Source organism: Apaloderma vittatum, unplaced genomic scaffold, assembly GCF_000703405.1.
Source record: "Apaloderma vittatum isolate BGI_N311 unplaced genomic scaffold, ASM70340v1 scaffold39, whole genome shotgun sequence".
Taxonomy (NCBI): Eukaryota; Metazoa; Chordata; class Aves; order Trogoniformes; family Trogonidae; genus Apaloderma; species Apaloderma vittatum.
Genome location: NW_009733306.1, coordinates 149,139 through 161,598, shown reverse-complemented (window position 1 = coordinate 161,598; position 12,460 = coordinate 149,139). Strand labels below are relative to the sequence as shown.

The following is a 12,460-nucleotide window of genomic DNA, read 5'->3' as shown; positions in this document are numbered from 1 at the left end:
CAGGCAGAGAAGTGGTGGATTTTGCCTCCAAAAGCTAAACCTTGCAAAACCAGAGTCGCGGCTCTGAGGAATGAGAACGACTCCAGAGTTTGCTGCAGTGTCTTTTCTAAGACCATGAGGTGCTCAAATACTGCAGGAGTGAAGCTTGTAAAAGAAAGGGGTGCTAACAGCGAGGATGTGCTGCCATCCGACCCAACCACAGAGTGGCTGGGTAACTGCAGGCACTGGAACAAAAAGGGCAGAGCAGATTTGGCATTAGGCTCAGTTTCTACATGACTTTTTGAGGGCAAACATGAGCTCCTTCTGAGTCATCTGGACCACTGCAGCTGCTGAGCTCTGGGCTGGCTCCGAGCAAGGCAGAGGGAACTCGTGCTTGAGTCTGGAAAATGTTGTGTAGCTGTTATCAGAGCTGACCACGGCCAAAAGGCTCAGAGAGCTGCCCTTGTCCTCAAACAGAAGCTCCCTCCAAGCTCTCCTAAGACAACAGGTTTGACTGGATTTACCAAATCAAATAAAATTGTTGTACTACTGTAAATCACATCATGTGTGAAAAGCAGAAGGGAAAAACTCCATCTTTCTGTGTCCTTTAACGGTAATAAAACAAAAATAAATCCCCAAAATACAAACTAAAATAAAAAGTGCTTTCATTTGGTAATCTGTACTACCCATGCTGTGCAATTTTTTGAAGCACCGTCAAACGCAGCGCATGTCCTACTTGTATTTGCTTTTTAACCATAATTCTGTGTATTCCTCTCTTTTTTTTTAATGCCTTGCTAATGTTGAAAAATTGTTTAGCTACCCAGACCAGAGCCCATTTCAAAACAGGAAATCACCTCTTTTCTCATGACAAGCTTCAGCGTTACTTTGTAGAACAAACTTTCAGAATAAACTGAAGAATGTACAAAGGAATAAAGAAATTATCATTAGCAAGATTACAAGCTAGCCACAAGCCCAATAACTGACGCTCTAATCTCTGTGAGATGACTTTCATGCCAGATTGCAGATGTACATTTCCTTCTGTAACAGGTATGTGTTCAGCAACAAGAACAAGTTGGGATTATTTACATAGTGCAGACACGTGTCAGCAGACACATACCAACAGCACCTGAGATCCCAAACACCACAAAAAATGATCAAATAAATTTTTCTGTGTACTACACGTTGGACTAGTCTCAAGTGCAGACAAAAACACTGGAAGAAATATGAGCATATGGTGTAACACTTCCCAGCATGGCTAACAGCCATGGCAAACACTTTTGGAGATAAAATTAGATTCAGGAAGCAAAGCTGGAGAAAAACAAAGCCAATTATGAACTCTGAAAGCACTTCAGCTCAAGGTCATTGAAATACTTGCCACATAGCATCACCAGTAATATCATTCTACCTTTTCTGACAGATCTGCATAGGCCAAATAAATACAGAGAAACACTCAGTTGCAGATAAAAATTAAAGTGCACCGCAGTGGTTAGCAGTATTTTTGATGCTGTTTATTCTGGAAACTAAAATAAGGCAGAAACTCAAAGTAACTATGAAAAATAATTGCTGGCTTCTCCAAAGCACAAAGTAAATAAAAAGCAATATTTTTTTAAAGTATGTAATCTGAAAAGGAATACTCACAACTTGTAAGGAGAAGTTTCTATATTTTTTGTTGAGAATCAATGATATATATCTCTCTCATTTAAGGTCTCCAAGAAAACACTTAAAAATTGTTGTACAAGGACTGTACAATTAATTAGCTCTGAAGGGTGCAGTGCAAAGGTAGATTTATGGTAGAACATGGATTGTGACAAATGCTCTCCAGCTCTGTAACACTGCAAGAATTTTGAATGGTCCTTTTCAAAGGTTCAAGCTAAAAAAGATACTGTTGATTTACTGATGTTCAACATTTATCCTATAAAACTCAACTAACTTTGTATAGGTGGTGACCGAACTAGTCCAGTATGTAACAAGAGTGACCTGCAAAGAGCTACACCTTGGCCTGACCTCAAACTGGAACCACCTAGGACGGCATGACATCAGGTAACAAAAAATGTGAAGGATTGAGTACAAGGTCCTATTCATGACGGTTAGACTCTGAGGCACTCATGATAACGCAGTATGTAATATGTAGAAATAATAATTAAAAATACGATATATCATCCAAGCTCCTTCATTGATCTTCCTGTTTTTAGGAGCTTACCAGAGAAGCAAGGAACAATTTGGAGTGAACAGATGCCCCTAGCTCAAGCTAACAGAACACAGGTATCAGTGCACTCACAGAGACCCGTGACACTACTACGTGACTAACTGCTGACAGCAGTGAACTAGCCAGTCCAGTCCTGTATGAAAACATCCACGAGCAAATCTCAGACTAACCAAAGTGCACAGATCGAACTGGAGAGCAAGAGAATTCAAGTTCCCAAGAGGTAATTTCATATAACTATCCAATACATTTTAAAATTTTACAATTACTGTAACTCTTTCTTTTATCTAATTAGTAAATAAATAAATAAATAAATACCCAAACAATAAACAACCCCAACTCTCCAAACCCAAAGGGTATCCCCAGTTTTTCTTAGGAGCTACTGATGCAAAGCCTCACGGGCAGGACAGCTGGGGAGGCACAGGCAGAAGGAGAGCTCAAGCTACCCCATGTCTCGAAAGGCAAATGGGGAAGTGGTGGCACTGGTAAGATTGGCCTCTCCTCCCATGCACAGGACACTTAACACTACCTACAACGTAGCTGAAGGTGGCTCAGAGATGCACAACATGCTCTTGGATGTGGCTAAGGAAAGACAGCTACTATAAAAGCCACCAAACTCTCCAGAGGATTAACGTGGGGTCCTAATTCATGTTGACTTTTTTCACTGCAGGTCTCCTCCTCAGTGTTAGAATAGAGGAGGAGCTGGTGAAAGTGGGGCAATGAAAAACATGAAGCCTGAGGTTTCCCCACGCAGTGAGAGCAGCCATGGAAGCATCCTTAGAGCGATCGCTCATTGTCCTTCACCCCAGACCCAAGAGATGAAGTGGTTCAGTCTCCAAAGCTGGTTTTAAAGCCAGACCAACCACTGAGCCAGACCAACCACTTCCAGGGGAGGTTTTCTCTGGAGGGGAAATAACACATTGTGTAAATTAAGAAACCCCTCAGATTGAAACTCCTGGCTGTTATCTGCTTCAGGAAGATTCAAAGCAAAAGACAGCAAAAGGAAGGCACTAACTTCAAAAGAAGCTTTCCACAAGCATGAAGGGAAGTCAGGCAAAACTACACTTAAATTTGAAGAGGCACATATTATACCAGTGATTTAGTGAATAATCTTTACCTAAAACTCTCAATCTCTCTGCTCCAACCACCACTTCATTGTCATCTGCAGAAAACAGCAATTTTCCAGAGAGGGTTTTCACCTCAAATTTTTGGCTGTGTGCTTCCACTGCTTGGGGACCTAGAGAGAAGAGATTTAGCACAACCATTTAGTGAAAAGCCTAAGAAAAACACACAGTAGCTTCATACATTTAACAAACCCATCTGCTGAGATCACCCTAATAGCTCCGCAGATACAACCTGCATCTGACACATCAAACAGCTTTTCAGAGGGTGACCTCCCATTAGAAAAAAAAGACACACACACATGTGACATAGCATTGACAATACCCAGCCATGCTCTGAGAGTATTGGTGCAGCTCTAAGAGGCATCAAGAGCTCCTGACTCCATTTAGCTCGAACTGACACTGCAGTGTAAAAGATTCTTGGTTTTCTGCCTGTTAAATACACCTGGATTAAAATAATACCAGTGTCATGCACAGTTCAATATAAAGAAGGGAAAAAAAAAGACAACCATCACGACAGGAGCAAATGTTTTCTTTTAGACCATTTTAAGCATGTGCACGCCAAGACAATGGCAGTCTTGCTCATGTCTCAGAAAGTTTTTAGGCCAGTAAAACTTTCCTTCGTGGCTCTCATTCCAATTTTCCTGCTTCTCCTGCAGGCTCTTGTGCACGGTGGTGCTGGAAAGCCTCTGGCAATGCCTTTTGTTGTGGAGCCTGGTAAACATCAACTGCCTGAATAGCAATGCTGTGCAGGTCTGTGGCTCAAAGGCTACGAAGAGCAGAGCCCCTGGTTACCAACGCAGGCTGAATTTGGAATGAATCACCACCTAACAGCCCCCCGCAACTCAGTCACTGGAAACTGCCGCTGCACGTGGCAGGTGACTGGATTTTGCATTATTTCTGGCCATCTTCATGACCAGTCTCATTTCTCAGAAGACAAGAAAAATAAGACCTGAGAGACAGTATTTTGCTGATATGTAGTTTCTAACTTCATGTATACCCATGTTTGCCTGTGCAGGCCAATTTTTTTGTCACAGGGCACACAAAGAATTGTGCAAGGCTTGCACTACAGAAAAGTGAGGCTATGCTAAGATCCCTGGAAACACTTCTAAATCTTGCAGCCATACTGAGAAAATCCAGTAGGCAGGGAGGTTGGATTAGATGATCTCTAAGGTCCCTTCCAACCTAAGACATTCTATGATTTGTATCTTGCTAATTAACCGCCTCCCTGCTCCACACTGCAGCATGCACTACACAGGACCACATCTTCGCTCTGCTCTGAAACCAAAGCTGCTGACAAATGCAGAAATCAGATCAATTAACCCAGATACCACATCGGGAGACATCACTGACCGCATCCTCCCAAGCTCTTGTAACACATAAGTGAATCAAATATGAAAATATGGAGAACCAACAAACTGAACATGTTCATTCTGAATGTGAGAATCAGGGAGGTTGAGGTTGAATTTATTCCTTCCTTCAGGCAATTTTCATGCATGCTGCTGAAATCTTTGCTTACTAAAGCTGCATATTTAATTATTTAATACTGTGACTAGAGGCCGAGCAAACCAAACAACCTGGTCTCATGTAGAAACAATGTGTTTATGGATTATTGGCTCTGCTACACAGCAATACTTCCCCTGGTCCCATGATAAATCTCAACAAATAAATATCTATCCTATATCATATATATTATATGTTACCACATGCACTAGGCTCTTTCAACCCAAATTACCATGCATACATTCAAAGGCTGCTGTACACTGGGGATTTACAAAACACCCGTTTCCCCATCAAACACACTCATGCTTGGGAACATGAGAACGTTCTTCATCAGAGAGAGCTCTAAATTGCAAAGCGTCCCAACCCAGCCACAGTTAATCTGCAGAGTACCCAAGATCTCAGACAAGTTAAAAGCGTCTCAGGAAAGTCTGTGCCTGTTACAACAGAAATGTCAGCCTGCATATGTTCTTCTTGACCCTCAAGATGTATAACTAACCTTTCTGTCTCTGGATTGGGTTTAAAATGAAAACAATGGTCTGCTTCGTTACCAGAAAGCACCAGCCAGCTGCCTCAGCCAGCTGCTTCTCCAGAACAGCTTTCATGTCTCCAGCTTTGCCTCTACAAAGCGGAGCAAAGTTTTCATTTGTACTTCACAAGACACCTGGGCTCTCCTCCTGTGTGCTGTCTAAAGCCAATGCAGCATCCCACAACAGACCCGCTTTCATCCCTCCTTCATTCTCCCACACAGCCTTTCCTCCTCCTTACCTGTTACAAGGCGAGTAAGGACTTTAGTCTTCTCATTGAGGATGTTCACTGTCACATTTCTGGCAGACTGGAAGTACAGTGGGTTGCCCTGGAATGAGATCATGAGAACCAGCATGTGAGATGAGGACAGCTGCCCAGCACCAGCCTCCTTGAGACCCCTGGACCTTTGCCTAACGCCTGCTGGCAATGGCCTCAAGCTTGGGCGTGTGGTTGAGGTGCAGACCCTGCATTCACTGTTATTGTCCAGGATAAAACCATAGTCCACACCTCTGTTTGGCCCAGAAAATGTCCCAGAGACTAGCCTTGAGCTTTATTGCCTGTGTAAGCCAACCAATCCATTATTTTAAAATGTGCAGGTGATATAGGACCTGACCTAAGCTTCCCGAAGGTCACAGTGTTTTGGGAGGGTGGCTGACTGCAGCAGTCAAATCTGCAATATATCTCACAGAGCCGGAGATGACTCCACTGGGTGACTGTGGCTGCCCACGACAGGGCCAAAGGAGTTGAGCCATGCCCAAAGGCTGCAAAAGAGAAAATCTTATTAACATGTAGAAAGTGCCTTTGATCTCAAAGCACTTACGAACCATCTGGCTCGTATCACTACCACGTTCCAGACTGGGATGCCAACCTGGGACCAGACCCATCCCACTGGGTCTGGAGATACACGATTTGACCATACAGATTTCTACCCATTTTTCATTTTTGTGCTTGAAATATACCTTTGAGGGAAGAGATAGAGCAGCTGTTAAAGCACAGGAGCCACACAGCTACCTGGCAGCATTCATCTCAGGTATTTCTCCTGCAGAGTGAAGCCAAGGAAAACCCACAGAGATAACCATCTGGCTCCTTCTGTGTGCAAACACATTCAAGACACCTGGGAACTCGTGTTTTCTACAGGCAGCCCCAGTCCACACGGCTGGTTTCTCACGGGCTATTAGCCACCTACGGCACTAGCACAGGGTGACCCCAACTTCAATCAAAAATCTGCTGTGCAAGGTGGAAATTCACTGCCAGTATCTCTTCATGTCTAAAGCGGGCAGCTGACTAAATACATCAAATAACTAAGCCATAGGATCAGTGGAGGGGATAAAATAGCAGGAAAATCAGTGAGGAGTTGAAAACTTGATGTCCACGTGCTTCCTCCAACGGAGTATTTTTCCAGTGTTTCAAAATCTTTCCATCAGGAATGAATAATCAGGATGGGGATAGAGGATTGTGTACATCGAGCATGTTTTCTCCTTGCTTCCTGAATTTATAAAGAACATAACTAATATTTGCATGGATGCCATTTTTCTGGATCATGGCAGAAGTACAAGGTTGTCTGCATATAAAACATAACAGGAGCACAGGAATGCACTCCTGGGAGTCGTGTGATGAACTGGAGCTTTAAGAACCCTTCTACTGATGGGTAAACAATTTCCAGCAGTGTTTGCAGAATACAAACCTCAAAAAAACCACCAACCCCAAAACCCAGCTCCACATGTGACCAAATATTCGTAATAATGACATATGTTGCCTTAACTATTTGTGCTGTGCACACCCACAGGATCAGCCCTTCAGCAAAAAATGGGGAAACAGGATTTATTTGAACAATTATAACTAGACCATTATGACTACATTCAGACTATTCACAACTAAATAAAAATAATAAAAGAATTCAACAATAATTTCCAGACCTTGAACAAGTTTAAGAAGCTCCTGGTGTCTCTCCCTCCTCATAAAGAGAACAAATCACCCTTATATACCTCTGTGATATATTTGACAGCTCAAGTAATACAGTATAGGAAACTGAAATATGATTAATAAGTTAGAAGTAAAGAGCAATGGTAATGACTGGTAATTATTTTGATTTTTTAATATTAATTTTTATTTGTGAGCTTCTAGAACCTAAACAATAACGTGGATGACTACATTATGGTTAACAGCACAGAAAAAACCTGATGACTCCGCTTCAACACCCACTTGCTCTGGTATTAATTCTTCACAACCCTGATCAGGGACCTAATCTGAACACCCCCAGAGACAGCAGTTTCCTGCTGCATTTTTATCTCACACTTAAACATGAAGGTTATTTTAAAGGCAGATATCTACAATCTGCATGATCTACAATCACAGGCGAGACTATAATCACTATAAACACACCACATGAAGCACAGAGAGGTCACATTTTTGACTTGCACTGTCTGACTTCAGTTCATGGTGCTATGCAAGTAGCTAGTGTTCTGAAAAGGAACCAAAAATCAAGCAGGAAAAACTATTCAATCCTCATGGCTCTGCAACTCTTTTACTGATCTGCGTAACAGGAGAATGCACTACCCAAGTACTACGAGATAAGCCAAGTAGTTAATATAAAAAGAGTCATAGAAGTTGCTCCAAATAAGTCTTACAAGACAAGCTAAGAGCTGGTATCCACCTACGAAAGACTTAAAATACATAATCAGACCTTGAAGTGCTTACCCCAGCACAGTCATCTCATTCACTGATTCAGGGCTCAGATTCATGCAGCCTTCAAAAAACTAAATTTCCCTAATGGAAGAGTTATGTTTTTATTGGTCTGCAGGGAAGGAACATTTCAAGCACTTAATGCAATGCCTGCTCTCATTTCCATAATTCTTCTTCCATTAAGAAATGAAAAAGAGCTGAAAGAAATACTCCCTTTTGCTGAAAATTCTACAGATTTTCTGTCCATCATTTTCTGTTTACAAAGGTAACAACATTGACATCTTTTACACACTGAATATTTAAAAAAATGTTTCCTCTGTTGCAAGCTGGGTGATGGTGCCAACTTCCTTCAATCACACAGAAAAAAAAATTAAAGCACTAAAAAAGTCTTAAACCAGTTAGAAACTATAAGTGAAAAGACAAAACCTTTCACTTAACTTCCATGTTAGCATGACACAAAATTAAGTATTCTGATGCACATGAGCAAGTGAAAATCTAGATCCATATGGCATCGTCACCACAATAAAAATAATTATGTAGTGAAGTAATACTCTCATAAACTGCCATAACACTTGATAGACCTAGAGTTAGATATCAGCATGCAATAAATAAGCATGTCTGACTAATTGTAACACTGTAGGTATGAGACACACTACATTTTTGAAGTATAATATGCAACAGTCCAGTTCCGAATCACTCCAGATAAATAATATTAAAGAAATAAATATACTTTACTCTTGGAACTGATGTGTAGAAAATAGAATTGAATGGAAAATTGCATTAAGTATTCTTTCGGGTTCAGAAAAGAATGGAAAATAAACATTTTCTCTTTGTCTACCTGTTTCTCTCCACAAGGTTCAACTCAATTCTTCATAAAAGTATATTTGAGATAAAATGCATCTGATACTGCCGATCACACAATAACCCGACACATTTCACTGCCTGCATTCTATCGGTTGTACTGAGAAATCTCTTCCTCTGTCATTTGTTCTTCTTCCTCCCATCACAAACATAACAACACTTTCTCCACACCTCCCTTTGCAGGAGGAGATGCTGTTCCCAACCCGCTTGGTGCCAGGGACTTGCTCTTTGTGCCCAGACCTGGCTGTTATGACTTCACCCTCCTTTAACACAAGCCTCTGTTAACTGTGCTGTGTTAGCAGCGTCCCAGCTCACGTCCATCAGAGCCATCCCGCGGCACTGCACTGGACTACAGCCTTTGATTTAACTTCCCATGCAACTCTGCAGATTAAACCAGTGACCACCCCTTTTCTGACACTATTTTTGTTTCTTTCCAGTGGTTCCTTTGATCGTTTTGCTGGAGAAACTGAGGTAGAGACATCGATGGGAATAGGATGCATTTTTTTTCCCTTCTGCATGTCTTCCTGTTTGCTTCAGTTTTATTTCAAGCATTTTCCTTGCAGGACACTGATCATAGACTATAGAACAGTTTTTGGTTGGAAGAGATCTTCCAGATCGTTGAGTCCAGCCTTTGTCCCAGCCCTATCAACACCACTAACCCACGTCCCTCAGCACAACATTCACCCATCTCTTAAACACATCCAGGGATGGCAACTCAACCACCTCCCTGGGCAACCTGTACCAGTGCCTGACAACCTTTCTGTAAAGAAATTCCTCCTAATATCCAACCTGAACCTCCCCTGGTGGAAGATCCCACTCTGCTCCGGGCTGTGGCTCTATTTCTGGGGCTCTTTTAAGGACGCTCCGGGCTGGTTGTCTACTTACAGGCCCCCACGAAGCTACTATTCAGCTCTGCAGGGAATCCTACATAGTAAATACATCATTCTGCCTCCCACTCCAGCTCCTCATTAGTAGACCCAACGGCTTAACAATAATGCAAATGTTTGCAGACACACAAAGAAATTGCCACAGCTACTCAACATACGAAAACGTTGGACAAGCTGCAGAACAAAGAATGTGAAAAATGTATGTCAAAACAGTATAGCTCCTTTCCTCACTAAGCCGTGAGGTATCCAGTAAAAACATAGAAGAGTTCACAAAAGGTATTGACTGATTGTTTGCTAGGATAAACACACGGCAAAACAAGCCCTAACAGCTCACTATCTGCCTGCCTTTCCCTCATTTTGGAAAAGATGCTAAAAACTCCTAGAACAGTGATTAAAACAGAAAAAGCACTTTGACAGAGAACTTTAATTTGCTGCTGAAGCAATCCTAAGAAGTGCTATGTTTATGGAATTTCTATACTTTAACAGATGTCCTTAGACCATTATGGGGAATTATCAAAAATAATGGGAAATACTTCTAAATTTTAAAAGGCAATTTAAAAATAATGCATCACAGTCGGTGTGTTTGTAATTTGGATGGTCAAAAGGAGTAGCTTTGATTTGATTCTGTGGATTCAAAGACTTCACATAGTAGGTACAAGCGAAGCTTGTTGAAATAACGGAAATGGTGAACTTCTAGTAGGCTTGACAAAGTAATGGGAAAAATTAAAATATTAAAACATAACCCAGGTTGTCATGGAGCAGTGTATCACAGCAATTCTCACCAGAACATTGTACAGACATTGAACACCTCCTGAAAAGCAAAGAGATGAAACACTGAACAGCATCTACCTTTGGCTGAGGAGAAGACAAACTTGTGAATCCCATCCTAAGATTCCACTTGGAAGAGCAGCCTGACTGTCACCTACATCAACAGAAAACCTAGACTTCAGGCCAAACTTGCAAGTAAACCATTCCTGTTTCTATAAACCCAGTAACTGTTCCCCCTGTTTCTGATCTAGTTCCCCACAGCAAGAACAGGATTTTGCCCAGAAGCCTTCTGGCACAAAAATTTAAAGTCATGTAGCAAAACCCCTAGGTGCTAGATTGAAAACATTCCTTAATATTATTTGAACACACTTTTTATGTGCTATACTTGTGTCAAGTTGATCGGTTTTAGGAAGAACGCTATAGGACCAATGCAGAGATAATAAAATGCAACTGGCATCCTCTTCTTCCAGAAAACAAACTCTTTTCACAAATACAATGTGCCCAGGTCACATAACCTGGTTCACTAACGGAGCTGAGACAGCCCTGACCTGCACCTGGCACTCAGGGCCATAAATATACCATTAACTGCTGTGTTCCAACTTCTGACATTTTATTAAGCATTCAAATCCTTAAAACAAAAGAACGCCAGTTCCTTCTTCTATCCAAACAAGGTAGAGTCACCTTTGCAGAAAGATACATTTTACACTAACATGTAAACTCAGAAAACGCTGTGGTCTCACCCCATATGATGTATTTTAACAGCATACATAGTGCACATGTTGAAGTTCTACATCTAATACCACAAACATCCCCTCTTTTATGGCTTTTCTTTAAATTTATTTAATAAAAAACTACAAACAAAAGATAAATTGGCTATTAAAGCAATTTGCATCTCTGACTCCTCTTTTTAAAGTGCACAGAGGGTAGGTCTGTGATACAAGGTCTAAATAACCGGTTTTTGAGGGCTACCCAAGGGGGTTTGTAACTTTCAAAGTGACTTTTTTTTTTCTGGCAATCTAGGGGCTTCTCTTTAAGAAGAATACCTGTAAAAATCTCATGAATACAGTGCTTCGAGGGAATAGCTGCTTCTTCACGATGCCTAATAAGCTGTTTTGCAGCTGAGAATCTTCTGAAAATTTGATTACACATTAAAAACAACACCAAAAAATTCTCAGAGACATTACACCTGCCTCGACTTCTTTGCTATTCTTTTTCCTTTTTCACTTCATTGAATTATAATAAGAAGAAAACCACAGATGACATGATGAAACCGTTAGACATATGCACAAAAATAAAATGTAACCGTGCATGCTGGAGTTCTATTCAGTATCCAAGGGGGTGAGAAACCTGGATTTGTAACATCTGATGGCTGCTGCACATTCACAAAACTCTCTGTACTGGCAGGACCGAATTGAGCATCACTGGATTTGAATAAAATCCAGTTTGTTAAGTGTGCTCAGCAAGACACCCTCGGACAACAGCTGAAAGGAAGAGAATAGCACAACTTCTAAAATGACCAAATAATTCTGAAAATGCTTCAAGAAGCACTTCACTGCACTCAGAGTTCACCCAAAGGTGTTACACCAGAGTCGTTCAAACGCCCGCTGGCGATTAACTCTGCATCACTGGGGAATGGCTCTCCCTTGTAAAAACTAAACAGGACTCGACAAACTGTGATGCTCTTAAACAGGAGAACAGCAGTCCTAGGTTCTCAGCACACTGATTACCACTTCCAGTAAAAGTCAACTAAGTACTCGCTAACCGTTTCAATTGACTTGAATTCTTCTGCAGAAATACCACATCCCAGGTGTGGCTCAGCAGCAGCTCGCACCGATTTGGCCCTTGTCTATAGGAGGTGTTGTAGCAGTGGTATTGGGGATCTGTGATAAGCTTATTTTTGCCTCGGCCTATCTTAGTTATGGTGAATCTCC

At 41.5% G+C, this 12,460-nt stretch overlaps 1 protein-coding gene across 1 annotated transcript in view; it reads right to left on the bottom strand.

Annotated features, from left to right (window-relative positions):
* Nucleotides 1-12,460, bottom strand: part of SGCD (sarcoglycan, delta (35kDa dystrophin-associated glycoprotein)) — a 190,483-nt gene that overhangs the window by 41,576 nt on the left and 136,447 nt on the right. The window contains exons 4-5 of the mRNA XM_009875809.1: nt 5,572-5,659; nt 3,300-3,419 (exon numbers count right to left, since the gene is read on the bottom strand). Of these exons, the coding sequence (XP_009874111.1) occupies nt 3,300-3,419; nt 5,572-5,659 (208 nt within the window). The remainder of the gene's footprint in view (nt 1-3,299; nt 3,420-5,571; nt 5,660-12,460) is intronic.